Source organism: Pagrus major, chromosome 14, assembly GCF_040436345.1.
Source record: "Pagrus major chromosome 14, Pma_NU_1.0".
NCBI classification, from domain to species: domain Eukaryota; kingdom Metazoa; phylum Chordata; class Actinopteri; order Spariformes; family Sparidae; genus Pagrus; species Pagrus major.
In genome coordinates this window covers 20,976,866-20,998,854 of record NC_133228.1, presented here as the reverse complement: position 1 = coordinate 20,998,854, position 21,989 = coordinate 20,976,866, and the positions used below count along the sequence as shown (strand labels likewise).

At 41.3% G+C, this 21,989-nt stretch overlaps 2 protein-coding genes across 2 annotated transcripts; one reads left to right on the top strand and one right to left on the bottom strand.

Moving 5' to 3' along the window:
• The first annotated feature begins 2,753 nt into the window (after positions 1–2,753).
• LOC141008083 (cryptochrome-1-like) lies at positions 2,754–17,916 on the top strand. Its single transcript, XM_073480286.1, has 14 exons — positions 2,754–3,692; positions 12,704–12,812; positions 12,996–13,138; positions 13,224–13,408; positions 13,521–13,609; positions 13,816–13,956; positions 14,757–15,068; positions 15,370–15,521; positions 15,778–15,980; positions 16,249–16,344; positions 16,439–16,537; positions 16,642–16,719; positions 16,835–16,939; positions 17,061–17,916. Exons 1-13 carry the CDS (start codon positions 3,535–3,537, stop codon positions 16,933–16,935), a joined length of 1,866 nt encoding a protein of 621 aa, XP_073336387.1. The 5' UTR covers positions 2,754–3,534; the 3' UTR covers positions 16,936–16,939; positions 17,061–17,916.
• A 531-nt stretch (positions 17,917–18,447) lies between these two features.
• Positions 18,448–21,577, bottom strand: LOC141008084 (transcription termination factor 2, mitochondrial-like). The gene is made up of 2 exons (XM_073480287.1): positions 21,489–21,577; positions 18,448–20,047 (listed from the first exon to the last, which is right to left on the bottom strand). The coding sequence occupies exon 2, from the start codon at positions 20,025–20,027 to the stop codon at positions 18,888–18,890; it is 1,140 nt and encodes a 379-aa protein (XP_073336388.1). The 5' UTR covers positions 20,028–20,047; positions 21,489–21,577; the 3' UTR covers positions 18,448–18,887.
• Positions 21,578–21,989: the final 412 nt, after the last annotated feature.

The window sequence follows — 21,989 nt, the reverse complement described above, 5'->3', positions numbered from 1 at the left end:
TGCTGACTAACTAAGGTGAGAGCGGTGGAGGTGGGCAGCTGTCAGCTGCTTCTCTACATGCTCTGTGGTCCTCCAGAGCTTGTCCTCACGTATTAAGCGTTGGTTGCCTGGTAACAGCAAAATGAACATGATTTTTCAACGGCAAGATGATAGATGTTAGTGTTTTGCCAGTAGAGAGTGTGTATCATGTAAACGTGCTTCCTTGGTATGCAGTCATGTTGTTATAATTGGCGATACATTAAATCTTGTGGTTTTTTTTTTAGATTTGCCTGTGTCTGAAGTGCTTTGTGTAATTATGTCTGAGTATATTGCGTTACACTGTGTTAGCTGTATATATATTGTAAAGCCTTTATCTTTGGCTTGTTTAAAAAACATTAATAGGCGACTGTATTTTGTTTTGTTGTTCAAAAAATGTATTTTCTACATCTAAACTATGACTTTTATGAAATTGTGTGGCCTGTTATTTATTGTTATTATATTATACAACAACATTAATAATAAGAGTCACGTGTTTATTATCATAATACAACTATTCTGTGGGAATGTTGGTCCTTTTAGTGAAAAACACCAAAGAAGAAAACGGGTAACATCCACAACAATGACTGATTATTATCATGTGTAGGAGAAAGTTCTTATCAGGCAGGAAGAGAACTTTAGTGGTGTGATGTTATACTGCCTCTCAGTGGACAGGATGCAGTACTGCAGTACCTCTACAGGCCATTGGCTGCATTTAGCATCTTGCATAATTACAAAGTATTTTTATGTAAGAGAATTCTGTGACGCATTTAGACATTACATCATATGTTAAAGAAAATAACATAAAAATAATTATACTACAATAATGATTATGATAGTAATATATGTTTTTTAAATATTGACTTTATTCTAATAATAACTTTATTTATATAGCAAACCCAAAAAAGCAAATGTTGCAGGTGCAATTGCAAATATAAGTATAGAGACAAAATAATTATATACATTTAACTTTATGTTGTTCATACTTACAGCATTATGACAATATTTATATGCTTCTTACTACTACTACTCATAATAACAATGACAACTATCTGAAAATGAAACTTAAGATGGATGTTGAAATAAATATGTGTGATGTAATGTTGTGTTTGAGTCAAGATAAGATGGGAAATAAAAGGTTTTATATTAGCCTTTATTATAAGAAAGAATAATCAGAAACCAAGCCAAGTTCCTGCACTTTATGAACAATATAGCACCACCTCACTGAATTTAAAAAACAAAAAACTATTAAGACCTTTAGGTTATTAAATAAATATATAATGATGCATATAACACAAACTCTGGCATTGAAAAATGTGAATGTAGCTGTCCTTTGTTTGTTTTTTTACTTAAGTTTCTGTGTATCTGTTTATTCCTTTATTTGAAAATGTGTACAATAAAGAAGTGGAAAAGTATCTTATCTGTCACAACTAATCTGAAATTGACTTTCAAGGTGCTTCTGCCTCATACAGAACTATTTCTGAGGTTTTACCAGCTCCAACAAACTAAATAAACAAACTCCCTTTTTTTTCATGACTGAATAAACAAAGTGACCTTAAAGGACAACACAGTTTCATACTGTTTTACTTTGTTTATATGTGGCGGACCCTGCCACCTTTCTAGCTACAAACAGTGTTCTGGGGACCTTATTTTCCTCTAAGAACAGCTTGTTTATTCACTTATGGAAAGTTTGTATTATTACCTCTTTTATATAGTAAATAATAAAAGTCTGAGTTTGGATTTCTTCTCCAAAACTACACTGTGCCACTTTAAACTGCACAACTGATTTCTTACATAAAGTGTGTCAGTCACTACTACTGTACTACAACAGTACTACAATGAACCTAACACACACACACATGCACACGCACGTTGAAGAGTGAGGGCGGATCATGCCAGACTTCACGTGCTGATCCGGGTTCTTTTGTCGTTGACAAGCCGGTGAGCTATGCAGGCTGACACCCAGAGGGAGGGAGGGAGGGAGGAGGAGAGGAGGGAGTCAGTCACAGCTGGGGTGGAGAGGGGTCAGTCTGTATAATGATGTCATGTAACTGGTGCACGACATTCCTGTTTATGTAATAATCTGAATAACACGTAACTGGTCATTATTAACAGTAATTAACAACAATTTGAGAATGCTTTGCTTGAACTTGAGCACCAACATTTTATAGGTCAAAACAGCCACGAAGAGGGAGAGGAATTCCCCGAGTTCCCCAGACTCCCTTATAAAATCGCTCAGTTTTGCGAGTTGTTGAGTTAAAAGAAACTTTATAAACTTTGTGAAGCGCTGTGCCTGATACATTCTTAATAAGTTAAGCCTTCTTGTAAATTCGGCATATGTTATAGCCTCGTTTCAGCACGACTAGTTACCACAAATACACTGTTTTTGCACTAAAATATCCCAATACCCAATATTTTGAGTAGCGTATTTGTACTAAACCTCCCCAAAAATACCACAATGCTGTTCACCTCTGCCAAATCTGTCTTCTCCGATCTAACACGTATCGACAGAACTTTTATGAATAAGCATGCTAACACGCCGAAGCGGCTCGCTCTACCATAAGAGGTCACAATTCAGTAACATCACCACTATGTGTGTGTTAACCGAGCCATGCTAGCTGCCTGCTCTCTGTCAGGAGGCAGGAGGGGAAGCACGCTGCAGAAACGTGACCACGCCGGGAAGCGCTCTGGACCAATCGGAGAGCTCCAAGCCGTGTGCGTACGCTGTGGGCGGGGCCAGTCGTGTAGGTGCGGTGAAGAGGTTGAGCAGCTATTCGTGGACGTTGAGGAAAATTTTCTGATACAGACACCCGAAATAACGGCTCGGCAGCGGGGAAAGACAGCGCACACGGAACCGGGGGAGGATTTAAAACAGCTAAGTGGTATTTTGAGTGACATTAGGACGACGAATTTTGACGGAATCGTAGTTTGAAGTTGTATTTACATAACCAGCTTTCTCGGTATCCGCGGACTCGCGCCGTGTCCTGTGGCAGTTAGCAGCACCAACCGCCTCAAAAATACAGAGCAACTCAACCCTCCGCCATCTAAATCTACTTAGAAAGCGTCTTTTTGGTGCAGTTTTGCTAAACAAAGCGGCTTTTTGACGTTTTAAACGTGTTTTTTCGGTGTTCAGAAAAACAAGTTATACAACGAGACGGGCTCGTCGTCAGGTCCTAGCGCCCGCCGCGTTCGGTGCCAGTCACATTGCCGGGGAGCGCGCACTGTCTTGTCTCGTGCCCAAATGGTTCAGCAGCCATCGGTTTCTAAATTCTTCGACATTATGGAAAAGGTCCTGTTAGAGCAAGGTTAATCACACGTCCGGACCGGAACCACTGTGTGCTGACAAGAGCATACGGGCGCTTTTTTTCCTTCGATTTCTCCAGTGGACTCGATTCTGCTGTTTCTGTCTTGGATTTTTTTTTATTTTTAAACACTAAGAGCATAAGAGAGGAAGCAACCATCAAAAAAAGACTTCTAATAATTCAAAAAGGATTTAAAAAGGACTCGTCCAGTTGAGTAATGGTCATTAATACGATCCACTGGTTCAGGAAGGGCTTGCGGCTCCACGACAACCCGTCGCTCAAGGACTCTCTGCTGGGAGCGGATACTGTCCGCTGCGTCTACATCCTCGACCCCTGGTTCGCGGGCTCTTCCAACGTTGGGATCAACAGGTGGAGGTGAGCAGTGCAAACACCGTCATCATACACGTAACTCCTCTCTGGGATCGCTGGGATTTGTTTTCATAAGTTTCTGTGACAAATGCATGCAGCATTTTCTTTGTGCTGATGAGTTCAAATGACCAGTAGATGCATAGATTAGGCAGGTGACAGGTGAGTTTTGTGCAACTATTGATGACCCAGTTATTGATTAAGTCACTTTAGAAGGAAAAATGCCATTGCTACATTTTTGTGACAGTCTTTTTGTGGATTTGCAGCCTAATCTTGTTTTACATGATGTCAGCTTGGGCACTGCAGAAATACTGATAATCACTTTTAATGTTTTTGCATTGTTGGAAAGACAAATTAATAATGGACTATTCAAGAAAGTAACCAACAGATAAAGCGGCATATGTATTTATAAATGCACAATTGCACAACAAAAAGAAACAAAAAGTTTATATAGGACAACTTATACAGCGACACCGATCTGTGATGTATCTCTGATAGGCCGATATATTGATAGGGGTTTGCTGGCTTCAGACTTTATACCCCTAACTTCTTGATCAAAGTTTCCATTTTTGTTTGAATCTTTAATGCAGTATATTTTAATAGTCATATTGTAACTGTGATGATGTTGGTGCAGATGTCTTAAAGGGCGCTGACCATCGGCCAATGTTGGGGACTGGTCGTTGCGGTGTGTCCCACGTTGTCAGCACTAGTCGTCCCTTGTCGGTGGCTTTTTGGCTGATTGAGCGTGTTGAATCAACTGCAGAGCTTGAAATCATTCAGATTGGATATTCAGTCAAATGAATCAAGTGCTGCTTTTTGGCCGAGACACAGGTGACGTGAGGTGACAAGGCACCAGTCGGCCTTCGTTGCCAGTAGTTTTGATATTGGTTATGTAACACTGCATTGTTTTGAAGTGTCTGCAGTAACTTAAATATTTAAGCACGATATGGAAAGTATGTAACAAATATTTGGCACAACTTTGTCAAACTGGTTTGTTCCCGCATTTATCTTTACGGCAGGTGTATGCATAAGATGTTTTCTGCCACACTGTATGTTTTGTTTGTTATCTCACAAGAGAGAAAGAGTGCTTAGAACTTAAAGCTGCAGCGAGTTAGTTGAACGAACTATTTTGATGATCGATTAATGAGTTTCATTAATTTTTCAAGCAAAAAATGTAAACATTTGCTGGTTGCGGCCTCTTAAATGTGAGGATTTGCTGCTTTTCTTTATCATTTATGACAGTAAATGAAGAGTCTTTGAGTTATGGACTGTTGGTTCGACAGAAGAAGCGATTTGAAGACAGTTTGGGCTCTGGGAAATAGTGATGAGCCATTTTGTAGACTGAACGTTTAAATATATTAATTGTGAAAATAATCAGCAGATAAATTGATAGTGAGAGTAATAGATAGTTTTATCCCTATAGGTATTAACCTTAAACACAACGACAGAAATCTCGAGTGAATCATAAAATATTACTAAACTGATTTGATTTTTATCTTTATCATAATACGTAGCGAACAGTTACTGATATCTGGGTCAATCACATGATTGTGTCCTCCATTACATCATGAAATTTCACAGTAATCTCTACCCAGTAATCATCAAAAAACCAAACATCAATTATACCGTCAGATACATAATTAAATGAGGCAAAATAAATATCAGGGGCTGAGATCAGGCATAATTTATAATATTACTTGTTCCTTTTCCTCCTCAGAAGGTGAGTCAGATCTCAAATTGATAAACAGTATTTTGATGTGTTGATCCTCACTTTACTGCGAGACTGTAATTATTTCCAAAATGGATTGCAGTGTTTATGCTCTGTACACAGCCTTGTTACAGCAGCAGCTCCCAAACTCGGTCATGTAAAAGAGCCACCGGTCATTGCAGTGTAGGACGAAGATCTCAAAATGTCTTAGTAGATTGTGGCAGTGTAAAAGACAGTCGCATCATTTCCTCCACAAGGATTAGACACACAGAGGTAGATCTTTCCCAAATCTGAAACGACTGAGATAGAAATAAGGAAACGTCTGCGTCTCCAGACTTAATTAGTCTTCCGCATGTACAAGAGCTGAGACTAATGAATTAACAAGCATGGTTTTAATCTCTTTGCTGTCATTCTATATAGTGAAAGCTTGTCTGTTCCTTCAGTCTGCACTGCTTGGAGAGACAATGTAAGGTGGATTATGTCTGTCCTTCTTGATATATGACCTGAAGTTGACCTGTTTTTATCCTCACAGTTCATCGAGAGCGAGGCATTGCAGCATTGAATTCTTACATTTTACATAACTGACATTTTCTGAGCAGACAGTCAGCCAGTGTGTGTGTGTGTGTGTGTGTGTGTGTGTGTGTGTGTGTGTGTGTGTGTGTGTGTGTGTACGCGTGCTTGCATGCGTGCAAGACAGGACAACCTGTTTGAGTCTGGTGACACAATTAAGTATGTGCAGCTTTACAGGCTCATGTGACAAGAGATAAGAGAAAGGACGGTTTGGGTTAGCGAGAGTTTGCCAACCTCTAACCCACTGGCTCCGTCCTCCTCATTTCCAACCTTCCACCCTATAACCCGTCTTGAATAACGTTCAGTGTTACGTGGGAAGTTTTCCCAGTCAAAACAAACTATTGGCATCTTTTTTTACAACCTGACAAATGTATGCTGTTAGCCTGCAGTCAGCTAACTGCTCCTGTGTGGAAACTGGCACATGAAACAGTCTGCACATGCAGCTGCTGAGTGAAAGAGCTCCTGAGATTTTCAACACAGTCGGCATCTCACTCGAGGTTTTTGTTTCCTTTCCTGCTGCGCTGCTCTGGTTTGCATTGCGGTCCCATGCCGTCACTGGGAGAGTAGGGCAGTAGCAGCAGCAGCGGCAGAAAAGGCGCGCCTGTTATGGAGCATCCATGTTATGCTTCATGGTTATGCAACGGCAGCATGGGGTGACGCAGAGCTCACATGCAGATCGCACAGTACGCCCTGATTCATTCCCTTTATTTCATTTTCATGCACGTATCACACAGAGACATGAAATAAAACCCTTTATCTGTGAAAGCAGTGGAAGTGCAACAGAGACAAAACAGAAAATCTCGATGTAGAGTCAGGAGACTGTTTGTGTGTAGACAATTTGCTATTACAAATTCAATTCAAGGGGCTTTACTGGTATTGAAAACAGATGTTCACATTGCGAAAGCAAGTGTGTAGCATCCAAAGTTAACTATTATGTCCAACAGTCAATGGGTATTGACTGTTCAAAAATAACCAGCCACTCAATAGATTACCATTGTTTTTATGCTTTGGTTTTTTTGGCCAGTGAGTGAAGCAAATCTACCATATACTTGCATATTTTACTATTTGGCTGGTGCTAAACCTATTTTACACATTTGCTCGTTTACAGTATTTAATTCTACAGCATTTGTGTTGTTAAAAAAAACAATATTTCATGTTTATATCAAGTTTCATGTCTGTCAGGACATTTTGTATCCTACAGTCTGCGTTACGTAAAGCAAGAAAACGTCTAAATATTATGCTGATGCCACGGGAACATTTTGATGAAGGCTTTGAAAATCTCTTTATATCCTGCAGCCTCTGTAATCACTTGTGCCTGCGCTAACAGCGAGCTCCGTTATCATTTTAATTGCTTGTGTAGAAGTGAGAAGAGCCCTGTCATTAACATCTATGGGGGGTAATCCTAGAAGAGTGACTGAGGCGGGTCGATGCCAGATGACATAATCGCAGTAACTTTCCCTGCCCCCCCAACATCTCCCCGCGTGGCGTAAGTAGGTCAGTGTGTTAGTAGAAAAACCCTCTACCGTTCTCGTGTTTTTGACCTACTTCTGCTTTCCTGCTGCTGCAAGACACCACAGCTACTGCAACTGTGTGAGCAGTAATCCCAACGAAGATGCTCCCATCTGATATCTATCTGAACGCTTTATGCCACAAACTGTTGAAGCTAGTCGACAGAGTAATGCTGGGTGGCCTGGAGGGTAATGAGTGACTCCATGAAAGTCTGTTTATAGCAACTAGGAGAGAAGGGCACATGTACAGCAACAGGACAGCATGGAAAAAAACAGACACATGGTTTTTTGTCTTTATCCAAACATCTTAAATACATGGATTAAGCTCAGACTGCTGTTCTTTTGGAGTCAGACGGTCTGAGTCTGTAACGCTGGTCCGATCCAGGACCAAACTCGTGGAACGGCCTAATTAATCTGAGCTGATATGTGAGAGAGTTACACAGCTGCTATCAGATAAGATTGTGGTTGTAACTGCCTCCAGATGTGAACGTACACTGTGGAGCTGTTGGAAAGTGGAGAAGGGAGTTCCTGAAAAGTGACATTACTCAATGAATGTTACATAAAAACATTACCACTTCACTGCGCATAGGTTTAAAATAGGAAATGAGCTCTGAAACCTTTTTCTCTGGAGGGCCACTGTGCAGCTCACAAGCAAAACTGTTGTATCAGGACAATGCAGTATTATCATTAACCAACAGAGTGATTGTATAATGATGATATGATCGTATTGTGTTATAGTTTAACACAATTCTACATGAACTGAAAGAAATTGTGACTAAAAAGCTAAAAAGGCTTTTGGCTGACTGTAGTAGCAAAATGTATCATTTGCATTTAACCACACATATTGTTACCTTGCATTACCTTGCACTGATTTATTTCAGGTATTGACCTATAACCTTATGGTTTATTACACCTTTTTGCACTGTGAATAATGACCTGGCCTAACTATGAACAGTTTGACTTAACCACTCTGTGCTCCAAAGACACATGTCGGGTGTTGTGGGTATATCCGAGGCTGTCTGGCCAACTGGATATTGAAAAAAATCTCCCTGTCTCAAGATAAAATCTCCCTGTCTCAAGATATCTCTGAGTGTGCCATAAACTGTAGCTTTGTCTGTGACTCTTGGTCAGTCTCTGCCAGGGTTTGCTTGGTGAAATTGGTTAACTCTGTTTGCTCTTTGCTTTTACCACTTTATTAAATTACACAAAGACAACCTTGTGTGAATCATCTATTATTTGTTCATGTCTACATAAGAATTTCCAGCACACTGACAAATTTTTGAGAATTATTACAGTTTGAAAGAGGGTTTCTATTTTAACCGGCCCAGGAAACTCACAGAATGATTGCATTTGTTGTAAATCACTCACGTGACACTACTCAGCCGATCTGTTAGACAATAACACACACTGAGGAGAGAAGAGACACAGCAGTCAGACAAAACAGCGAAAGCAGAGCTTTAAATAGGCTCGGCCAATATCCCAAATTTTGCATCATGATATTGTCTCATTCAAAAATCGCGATGCATGATACTATCATTGTTGGGATGAGGGGTCATTTTTTTCTAACTATATATTTATATTATTTTATCTTATTTGTATTTAATGTTGATTAGTAGTATAAAGCTAGTAGAATAAATAGAGGACTGACAGGTTGATATGCTGTTCTTCACTTTTCCCGTTGCAGCACCAAATACAAGTTTATCTTTCAGATGTGAAATGTCCCATAACCTGGACACAATTCATTAATAGCCAAGTTTGAGGAATCCTGACATGTAATGTATTACTGTGGGAAAATAAATCTCAGTCGAAGTATTGCAACAAATACTGACATCTTGCAGAGTATAATCACAAACAAACCACCAAGCCCATTTTGTCCCAGTTAACCTGTGTGACTTGTTTGTCATGTCATAATCTTATAAAACAGTCTTGGTTGAACAATAGTAGCTGGGTGCTTTTAATCTAAGCCGTGACACATTTTGAGTTACCTCTAACTTTAATTTGACGCAGCTAAACCGCTTAAAACGTCAATGCTTATCTGCATTTGGCACTCAAGTCTAACCCTCATATCCTACATGCTCTGTAATCCAGGTGCAAGGCATTTAAATTCAGCCAAATGTTTTGCTTTTGAATGTGGACCTACGCTCAGATTCATGAAAGTAAACCTACAAAATTAATAATATAATCCGAATTTTTATAATAGTTCATAAGTCTTCACATGTGCTTTGTTTTGACTGTGACTAATACTTTTATAACAATAAACGATGGAGCAGAATCCATTGAAATTAATGTGCAACAGGACAATTCTGGCCGTTTCACAGAGTCGTCTGATTTTTTTTTTATATTTCCATGATTGTGGTTATAAATAGAGAGTGACAGTTGGCTGTTTTAGCCTCACTGTCAGTGAAACATTTTATGAATATGCACCCACCTTGCTTTCATATCGGTTACAGACATGATCAGACCTGTTTGTTACAGGAAGCTTCCTCCTACGACCTTTGGTAGCTATAGCAACAGCACGGGAAACACCGTATTACTGCCGCTCTGTCTGTACGCTGTTGCTGTGTGTGTGTGTGTGCTCATGTTTACAGTTTATGTCTTATTTTTGTAGGTGAAATTAGAAGCACAGTGCAGATTGTATGATAAAATAATGCTGAATCACATTTTATACTTTGTTGCTATAGTGAGAAACTGTTTGTGTTGGTCATGTTTGCTCCTGTGGGTCAGTACTTTCGTTGATTGACGTCACATACAGTGATGATTAAACTCATGTGGTTGCAGCTTGGTTGACTCATCCACTGTCTGCATAATTCAACCTCAATGATAAGTTCAAGCTTTGTCTTTTTTAAATTGTCAGATGAAGACTTAAGACTGTATACATTTGCTTGGCATAAGCTCAACAACCGCCTCACACTTGTTTATTCATGCAAAGTGGAGGTTAAAGTGGGTTGTTATTATGCTGTCAGGATCACAAAAAAGAAAATTGGCACCCTCAAGGATAATCCTTTCTTTTCACTTTGTAGCTCTGCTGGCTTCAGGTTATTTGCCATTATGAATAATTGTCTTATGAGGTAATAAACCTGATTTCAAAAAGTGATATTCAGAATTTATACAAGTGGATGTTTTCATGCTTCAGGCAAAGGCGCAATCATTTTAAATGGATACACACAATAGAGAATAATGGAGCAGGTTCATTTTTGTGCCAAATTAGAAGCGCAGGTCATATAATACACAAATCAAGGTCCACAAAGTGATTGGTATGGATTAGGGTTGTTCCAATACTGATAACAGTATCAGACGTTTCTCCAATACTGCGTAAAATGCTGGATTGGGTGTCGGCAAGTATGAAAGTCTACGCACCGATCAGATACCACCGAACTCATAAGTTCAAAAACAGGACCCTGCGACCTCCCAACAGTGTCCTGTACACCTACATGCAACGTAACACATAATTACTGTACAAACAATATCCGTAAAGGGCAAACAACTTGTGTAACTTCAAGCTCATGTCAGCAAACATTGTTTTTGTCATTTAGATGATAAAAGAAAGTTGTACAGCATCACTTCTTTCTATGTATCTGTTCATGTTTTGCAAGTTGTTCCATGTTTACACAAACATAATGAATCCAAGGTGACATCTTAAAATAGATAGTCCAACCAACAATCTAAGAAAAAAAAGACATTCATTGTACTGTCATAGAAGGCTCAGAAAAGCAGCAAATACTCACATTTCTGCTGAAAAAATAAAGCTAGTGACCATCAAAATTGTTGCCTGTCAGTCGATGAAATGATAAATAGGTTGTCGTATGTTTCAGCCTTGAGGTTGAGCCTCTCATTGGTTCGGTTTGGTTGTGTAATGCAATGTAACTGTCTGAAATAATGTTATTTAAATTCAAGGCTGTTTATAGTCTAGACAGTCGTTGCACAATTATGATAATATGTACGATGCCATTTTTCTGCTGGTACAGATTCTGCCATGTCTGAACTGTAAACTGAGATAGCTCTCTGTTTACCATCAGTCGTACAAAACTATTGCAGACAATGTTGTTGCACATCAGTAAGCATTATGGCAGTATTTACAGATACTCAGATATTTATACATACATTTTCCCATCAGCTGATTAGTGATTAGTTAACAGTAGCACTCTGACCCTAAATTACAAATGTATTCACATGGACAATGTTTGAGTCCCAGTCAATATTTTTGTTTCAGGCATTTTGACCTAATTAAGATGTGACTGGGATTGAAATGTTGTGCATTTAATTAAATGTGAAGTTTGGAGTCAGTGTGCAGGCGCTTCTCTTTTCATCAGTACTAACTTCCAGTAGCTTTGCACATCTGTGATGTATAATCACGTCTAAATCTTTACTTTTACCCCCAGAAACCAAAACCTAGCAGACTCAGGTCTTTTTTGGACAATGCAGTTATACAACAGGGTGTTTCCTGATGTGTCAGCAGTTGTTTTTTTTTGTTTTTAAACAAACCATCCTCTAACTATGTACCAGAAACAGGCTCCTTCACCATCATCTAAGTGGCTGTTTGTCCTCCCGTCTCTCCTGACTTACTTATATCAGCTCAGTCAGACTTTTCTGCTGACTCAGACACCTGCTCCACTCAGACTGCTGAACCTTGAGCTTTGTTGGCAGACACATTTTCCTCTCCTGACATTAATTAAACACTTGTCACTTCAAAGCGAGTTGTCAAAAACATGAATGCGCACAATGCTGGTAGATATATATACTTTCTTTACTGTTTACTGTCTGTAAACATTATCTAGATTGCCATATAACACACAATTGTTCAATAAATGGATTATTAGGCCCTTTATTGTTTGTTATTCGTCACAAATATTAACTAGGCCGGTCACTTTTAGACTAGGCAACTGTACTAAATTTAAACTTCCTTTTGGAGGTCACGGAAATAAGTTGTTGGGAACATCCGGAGTCAGCGCCATGTCGTGAATGCAGCAGTATGTTATTTCAGAGAGTAGGTCATCTGGATAGACTGCATACAATCTGCATATCAAAGAGCAAACAGAATAGAAACTGCTGCGTCATGTCTTTTCAAACCCAGAACAACAGAAATAATCAGTTTTCTCTCCCCGCTCACTGCTCATAACATTATGTCCCTTTTTCCAGCTTCATTCGCATGAGGGTTCCTGGCATTGTACCATGATTTTTATATTTAATTGTATATTGTGACTCACCACTCTGTCTTTATTCCTGTCGTCCTCCAGGTTCTTACTGCAGAGTCTTGAGGACTTGGACTCCAGCCTTCGAAAGCTCAACTCTCGACTATTCGTGATACGGGGCCAACCCACTGATGTCTTTCCCAGACTTTTCAAGGTAACACAGTCCTCTGATTTTAACATTTAACTGATAGATATCACCATCAAAGTTCTCTGTTGATTAAGACAGTTATTAAACTATTTTTTTGCCTGTCGTTTCTCACCTTAAGGGAACTTTAAACTTGTTGTGCGACTCCTGTTTATTCTTTTCTGTTGCTCACGTTTGTCCTCTGTCCTCCAGGAATGGAATATTTCTCGCTTGTCTTATGAGTACGACTCTGAGCCCTTTGGGAAAGAGCGAGATGCAGCGATTAAGAAACTGGCCTCTGAGGCCGGAGTGGAGGTGACAGTTCGCATCTCCCACACACTCTATGACCTGGACAAGTGAGTTCACATCACCCACAGCATCTGTAAAAACATCTTTATCTGTGTGTCCAGCAGTTCTTTAACTCTCTCTGTTCTCCTGCAGGATCATAGAGTTGAATGGAGGTCAGTCCCCTCTCACGTACAAGCGGTTCCAGACCCTCATCAGTCGTATGGATGCGGTGGAGATGCCCGCGGAGACCATCACGGCGGAAATCATGAGGAAGTGCACTACGCCGCTGTCCGACGACCACGACGACAAGTTCGGGGTGCCCTCCTTAGAGGAGCTTGGTGAGTGAAGCTACTGTGGCAGGAAGCAAAAAAACATGATCACACATTCTCCAAACTGAAATTCAACATCAGAGACTGAATATTAATATGTTCTCTGATGTGATCCCTGCAGGTTTTGATACTGAGGGTCTGTCCTCAGCTGTGTGGCCCGGCGGAGAGACCGAAGCCCTCACACGACTTGAGAGGCATTTGGAGAGAAAGGTCAGTCAAATTAGATTCTCCATGCAAGGATTTTACTGACTGTTTAGTCATTTAAAAGAAAAACTAAGCAATTTATTAAACTAGAAGTGGCAAAAAAAATGGTTTGATACTTCTCTCCCCAATCTTTTGAGATAAATGTCCATCTTTGATTGACACAACATCATGCAATCATTTCATACCTGACCATGTGACTGTGTTGCCATCAGGCGTGGGTTGCCAACTTCGAGCGTCCCAGAATGAACGCCAACTCGCTGCTCGCCAGCCCGACAGGCCTCAGCCCGTACCTGCGCTTCGGCTGCCTGTCCTGTCGTCTCTTCTACTTCAAACTCACTGACCTCTACAGGAAGGTATGTCATTTTAAACAGAAACGTATCTGCACAAACTACAAAAATGTGAGATTTATACTGTAACTGAAGTGTTTAGATGAGGAAACCCCTTCTCTTATAATAATACAACTAATTTAAATGTTTCAACATTTAGTCTCATTCAGAGTTTCTTATTTTCCTAAAGTATTTTTCCCCAAAATGACAATAAGCTAATGAGTAACAATATTTTTTAAATGATCTTTTCCACATTGTGACTATGTTCTTTATTAGCTATGCTACATTGATTATATTTTGGATTTACTGTAAAGACAAAAGACATCAGAGTATCTGACCTCTCTCTGCACACTGCCATTTTAGTTTAGTCTACTTCTACAGCATGTGTGAGTGTTTTTCCTGTTCTAGTTGTTTATAGCACCACCCAACGGTTCCTAATCTATTTTATAGCAAAGTTAATTATCCACAGCAGTGCTGCTTTGTTGCAATGGCTCCCTCTTCAGGTGTGATGTTGTCAAATCAGACTCCAATACAAATGTTGACAGCCAAGAAATACACAGTATCATTGAAGAAAATTTACCATAATTAATCAGCTGATTGCTTTTTAACCTTTGAAACGTACAAAACACAACTCTACAGACATACAAAGTAGAATAATTTGAATCATATATTTGCAATAAATAATAAAAACAGTATAAACAAAGTCTTAACTGGTTTGTACAGGTGCTGGAAATCCTTTAAAAAGCTTTAATTCTAATGTGAAATGTTCATGGTTTGAAAGATGCTTGGAGGATAAGTAATATTAAGATGTCCTTCCTCCTCTCCAGGTGAAGAAGAACAGCTCTCCTCCTCTGTCGCTGTACGGCCAGCTGCTGTGGCGCGAGTTCTTCTACACGGCAGCCACCAACAACCCGTGCTTCGACAAGATGGAGAGCAACCCTATCTGCGTGCAGATCCCGTGGGACCGCAACCCCGAGGCGTTGGCCAAGTGGGCGGAAGGCCGGACCGGCTTCCCCTGGATCGACGCCATCATGACCCAGCTGAGGCAGGAGGGCTGGATCCACCACCTGGCTCGACACGCCGTGGCCTGTTTCCTTACCAGAGGAGACCTGTGGATCGGCTGGGAGGAGGGCATGAAGGTAAATAAACCCAGGAAATGATCACGTCTACATGTCTTTTTATTCTATTATTCTTTTTTATATATCAGTTTGAAGACTTATTTATATCTTGTTCGCTGAAGTGACCTATTTTTCCCACAAGTGACTCAGTTTGATGTAATTCATTTATGACTCATCATATTGTTTCTTAAGAAATGTCACTTTAAAAAAATGTAGAACTGGAGGTTTGAAGTTCTTGTGTGGGTCAAGCCGTCAAATGTCCCTCAGCACATCAAGAATACTGGTGTTCCTCAGCTTACCTGATGCCTGTTTCTGTCTCCAGGTGTTTGAGGAGCTGCTGCTGGATGCAGACTGGAGTGTGAACGCAGGCAGCTGGATGTGGCTCTCCTGCAGCTCTTTCTTCCAGCAGTTCTTCCACTGCTACTGCCCCGTGGGCTTCGGCCGACGCACAGACCCCAACGGAGATTACATACGGTATGCTGACCTTTCCCTGAGTGGGAAATTTTTACTTGTTTGATAGGTGTTGAAAATGTGGCTTGGTTAATGGGAGATAATGACTGATACTTGTAACTGCAGTCATTAATCTTGTAACTGCAGTCATTAATCTTCAGCATTACAAGTATTTACCTCCCACATGTTGTTAAATTACTGTTGGCTAATTCCACTTGCTTGTTGTAACAAGATGACTCCACCCAACATGTTCACTAAACCTCTCCATCTCTTCTCTCAGGCGCTACCTGCCCATTCTCAGAGGGTTTCCAGCCAAGTATATTTATGATCCCTGGAACGCTCCGGAGAGCGTACAGAAAGCAGCCAAATGTATAATTGGAGTGCATTACCCCAAACCCATGGTGCACCACGCAGAGGCCAGCCGCCTCAACATTGAGCGAATGAAACAGATCTACCAGCAGCTCTCCTGTTACAGAGGCCTCGGTAAGGACAACACTAGTTACAGATTAAAATTATCACCTGATATTATAAAGTTACAGTTTATAGCACACTCAGAGATACCTTGAGATAGGGAGATTTTCCCAAAACCAGAGTCTCCCTGAGAACCTCAGGCTGCAGTCTTGCTTGAGTCGATTTAAAATGTCCGTTTCTTAACACATCATGGCCTCAAAACGAATCAATAACTTCTGTAAAAACAAAAATTAATGTGATCTTTTATCTGTATTAACTTCTGACTGTTCTCTGTCTTCAGGTCTTTTGGCCACAGTTCCGTCCACGCCGAGTGGTAACGGTAACGGTGAGACAGGATTCCCTGTCGAGGCTTCACGTGATGCTGCAGCTCCTTCTGGTAAGCAGCTTAATTCCTACAGAAGTCCTCAGTTCTTCATAACTTCCTCTTTAGTCCGCAGCAGTGAAGTTAAGTCTTGATTTTCATTTTACAGGCTATCAGATGCCGGTTCACTCCCAGGCAGACTGGCAAAGCGGCGTCATGATGTACATGCAGGGCGACCAACAAACCAGCATCGGAACACACCAGCAAGGTGAGGACACATTTAATTCACCACATCTGTTTTCCTGTATTTGTCATCGTTGTACCCATAAGTCCTGCTACTCTGCTAATCCTTTAATCTTCCTTGATTTCCAGGTTATCCAGGTACCAGTGCCGGTGTGATGTGTTACACTCAAGGCACACCACAGCAGATTCCTGGTTCGATGCAGAAAGGTGAGAACTGACGGCACCAGCTTGTATCAATCATACTTTACAGTGGCAGAGATGGTAAAACTGTATTTTCAGGATGGCTTTCTAAACTGTGCCGTTGTTTAAATATGTTTTATAGGACTTGAACTCCACTGCAGCACGCAGAACAGCGGCAAAAGACACAGCGAGGACTCCTGCAATGGCAAAGGCTCTAAAGTCCTGAGACAGAGCAGCCACTAGAACGGTATGTTGGAAACTTTACTCCCCCAAAAGTATCAGAGTCAGTATCTCTTCTCTGTCAAGTTAATGACTGAAACTGCATTTATCACGCATATTTCTCATTGTCGATGTGTTTTCTCTTGCAGGAGTGTCTGCAGACTCGCTGTCACTCACACGGTGTACAAAGCCTGACACAAAATGGACGCAAAGACTGACGTTTTTGTTACAGCACTACACTGTTGCATGAACACATCTTCAGCCGAAGAAAACGAACCCACCGTTCGACACATTCACAACTCTCTCAAGTAACAGGACTGTATATTATCATTTGGACTTCACAGCCTGGCCCGGTGCTGACGACACTGGAGCGGCTGTTACACTGTGCTTGTATTTGGGTTAATATTGCCAGGACTTAAAGTCCTTGTGTATATAGTGAATTTGCTAATTTCAGCTCACATACAACTTGTACATATTTGAATATTGTATGTGTGTTTTCTCTCTTTGTGTAGCCATAGACCCATTGATATATTTTTGATATGAGAAATAATTGTGGATGGATCTTTTTTTTCTTTTTGGAAAAATTTTCAATACAAATGAAAACATTTATAGACCGTCCATTCAAAAAAAACATAAAGAATGGTGAGAATTCTTGTATCTATTGTAATACAGCTGCCTGTCCGCTCATTTACTCTACTTTCTGGTTTTTCTCTGTTTTTAAGACATCCAATGTATCTATGGACCACGTTCTCATCATTTCATTTCTCTGTCTCAGTAATAGTTGACTCATTTGACTCCATACCACTGTAGAGGCAATACCAGTATGGCGTAAACTATCAAGTGTTTGCAAAAAAAAGGTGACAGGAATACAGACTCTTCATATCATGGTGTCCCACCCCCTGTATTTACCCCCAAATAAATGTACCACTGGAGAGAACTGCTTCACTTGCTTCATGTTTCTTCTCAGTGTTGCTTGTTTAATTAAAACTTGGTTAAATATACAAACGGTATCAGTCTGTTCTTTGAAGCTGAAGTGTTTAACATGTTAACATGCAACATGGCCGACACTGTGGACGAGGACCCACCCTCTGTAGATATAATACGGTCGCTGTAAAGGATTACAAAGTGGATTTTCACCTCGTGCAACATGGGTTTGACCTTTGGATCACTTGTGTTTATTGCTGTTACCTGCACGAGTGTTTATTTATCTCAAACAGGTAGATTACTTTACCCTGCATTAGCTGTAAATTGGTTGTGGTCAACTCTCACTTAACTCAGCACTCACCAGAGAGTCTGGTTCCCTCTTCTTAACGTAAGAAGAACACCCGACATTGGAGGTCACCTCCGCAGATCGCTGCTGAAGTCAGGTTGTTTAATAGGAGTGAAGATAAATCTACTTTTAATCCCAAAAGTTTAAAATTAATCTCTGAGCTCACCCTTCTTAGATAAGAGCAGGATCAGAGGTGTTTATTCCTCCAGAAGGTCTGACTCTCAGCTTTATGACACTTCATAATATCATTTAAAAACATACAAATACAAATTCCAACATGGCGTTTATTGTCCAGTTACCACAATCGTTGTGTTCCAGTAGCAAATCTTAGTTTACAAAAAATTAGAGCTTAATGATTGGCACTCATTTCCATGCCTCACTGTCAGTGTTGGTTGATACAGTCGTTGGCGTATTGTAGTATAAAATAACAGCATTTTGGAGTAAGGTTTCAAAACAGTCACAGCGTCATGTTGACGAGAGCCCTCAGCTGTGCCTCTGCATCACATCAGAGAACAGGCTGAAACGTATTAGTTGCATAATAAAGTAGCTCTGAATACTTTATGTAGTGTATTGCTGGAGGTTTGGTATTTAAAACTGCACCCATTCATGCATCTTACATGAAGGTCAATTTGAGAACTCAACATTCTTAAAACTTCATCCCACACTATTTAACAGCGTGTTGCAGTATATCAACAAATGGCGACATTCAGTCCTCAGCAGATCTGAGGGGAGCTACGGGGTTGAAGAGCGGCCGCTGCTGCCTGAGCTGCAGTTTGCCGTAAGTCATCTCAAAGTCCTTCTTTGTTCCCACAATAACGTCCAGGCTGCCGGAGCGCACGTCGTACCCGTAGGAGGCCAGCTTCTGGATGCGATAAAGCACGATTTGCGTGGTGAGCTCCAGGACGTTTGGAGATACCTTCACCTGCTCCATGCTCACACCGGCATCCATCAACCCTTGAAACCGCCCCATCAGGGTGGGCAAGGAGTAGTACAGAATGGCGGGGCAGCAGATCACTATTTGCTTGAGTTCGTCTTTGGAGCAGGCGAGCGCCCCCTCGACGTAAGCGAGCGCCTGGTGCATGGACTCCGGACGCAGCTCGGCGATGGAGGCTCTGAGGCTTGAGACGAGGTTGAGGAGCTCCTCTGTGGTGAAGCCCTGCTCCCTCAGGTAGCCCAGACTGTCCCTCCAGGCCTCGGCCGGCCTCAGCAGGATGTGCGGGTTCTGGCTGAGGAGCTTCTGCAGCCAGAGGCGCAGGTTGCCCTCATCTCCGCCCAGGTCCAGGTAGGTCTCCCTCAGGGTGTGGATGACCTCCTTGTTCCACTCCACTGGTCGGCTGAAGCTCTGCGGGGCGCTCGCCATCAGCTTGCCGATGATCCTCTTATTAAGGCGCAGACTCTGGAGGTAGAGGATGTTAGCCCGCTGGTTGCTTTGGTGAGTTAACGTGAAGAAAGAAGCCGGGAACTTCTCGATGATGCTCATCAGTTCGCGCTTGTTGGGGCACACAGACTCCCAGAGGTCTCGCTGGGCGGCCACGTCCTCCGGCCGACACAGGACGGCCTCGGGGTGAGTCTCCAGGATACGGGCGATGATCGGCGTGTCTGCACCCATGTCCCTCAGCAGGTCGGCAGTCTCAGACACGTACACCTCGTTCTCGGACAGAATCCAGGCCTTGAACTTGCGTACCTTTCGGACGTCCACGGACAGTTCGTAGAGGGAGTCCACTGTGAGCTGGTTCTCCAGTCTCTTGTTGGGAGAGGTCACCGTGGAGGCCGAGGCCGAGGGAGGCAGCAGGAGCCTCATCCTCTGGCAGTAGGTGCACAGGGAGGCAGTGGTGACGCGGAGCATCGTTGACAACTGTAGTAGATCTGCACGGACGACAAAGAACATCTGTAAAGCCTGCAGTCATTACAGAAGTGATTCCTAAACAGTGACTCGAGATCCCTCGTCACAGGTTATACACACAGCTGCCAGCTCACCTTCACTGTGGTCCATAAAATGTCAGAAAAATTAAATAAAATAAAAAATGAGAAACTGCAATTAGAATATTTCTTTGCCAGAAGACCAGTCCCAAACCCAAAGATATTTCATTAAGTATGAAAATCAGCAGATCATTTAATTTTAGAAACTGGGAACAGTGAATTTTCCTGGTTTTATAAGACAAGATAAGATAATCCTTCATTAGTCCCACAGGGGGAGATTTGCAATAGTACAGCAGCAAAGGGGATATAAAGAAAATCAATAAAAACAATGATAATAAATAAGTAGAAAAGCAAAATATGAACAAGAGAAGGAAAAGAAAGCAGAAAGAACAATTTTGGACTTTCGGGTTTCAGGTTTCAGGTGCACCAGGACATAATTTGGGTTCACCTAATAATATATTTTAATTTTATTTTATATAACACATTATGTAAATGGTTTTAAACACCAGCACATGAAAAGGAAAAAGCTCAATTGTTTAAAAATTACCTAAATTAGCAACAAAAGAGAAACATATTGACTGATTTCTCTTCATCTCATCGTCATGACTGAATAAACTCAACAAACAAACTGACCTCGAAGGACAACACAACATATGTGGCGGACCCTGCCACCTTTCTAGCCTCAAACAGCTTTTTGGGGACCTTAGTTTGTATTATTACATCACTAATATTGTAAATATTGAAATTCTGAGTTTGAATTTCTTCTCCAGAGCTTCACAGTGACACAATGTCCCTGCAGAAGCACAAGTTGCTTATATAAAACCCACTCTGGCCAGAGATTTCCACTAAAGTGATCACCCCTTAATTAAGTTTAGCTTAATCTGATCTTAATTCAGTCTGATAAATACTGTATCTTGCCCAATCACAAGGAGTCCTTATGACTGGAAAAGTTCAGAGATGATTTGATTTTTCACAGCTGTGCTCTGACACCAAGAGTCAAGCCTCTAACTTGTTATAAAACACCCAAAAGTATCTATATTTGACTGCGAAAGTTGGTTTTATGGCTGCAAATAAATGAAAATACTCAAAGTACAAGTCCTGTTGCATGAGTAGGCTCACTGCATGTATGTGAATCCTCATGATAAAGTGTAAAGTAGATAGAAAGCATGAACAATGGTTGTCCTCAGCTGTCTCTGACAGAGGGGAACACTGTGTCCTCCTGCAGCTGTGATGTTACATGTTATGCATGAACCGTGACACACACCACAGCTACACACAACGCACATTAAATCATATTTAAACCACGCTGACGGTAACAGCAGCACACAGAAAGCAATACAGACAACGTACGGTCGTATAAAATGAGCATTAAAGAGGTTGTTTTTACCCGAGGCTGCAGCCGTGGACTCCCTGCGCTGCTTTCATAACATGAAGAGGAGCAGCGGGGCGGAGTCATGGGACGGAGCACATGAGGGGCGTGTGGCCGCCCGCAGGCTGCAAACGGCGGGGGGATGCAGGCCCGCCTCCCCGGTCCACGTATGGCCGCCTCCACGTGTGCTTTGTTACCCCGACACACCCCCTGACAGCCGGTTAGAAGGTAGAATGACACTGGGTTGATGTTATATGCATTGTTAATGCTAAAACAGTCTGTTTCAGTCCGTTTAGCGGCTGTTTGTTGAAGCTAAACTACAAGCTAACGTTCACTAGCATGTAGCTAGCTAAGGGGTTAACAACTTGACTGAATAATCAGTGTCATATCTGTAAATAAAAACTGTTTATATTAGTTTGAGGATAGCCTTACAATAAATGATATACTAGCAACAGCTAAACGTATGCTAAGGACATTTAAACCCCCACAAAAAACTAATAAACTGACATTAGCATCAGT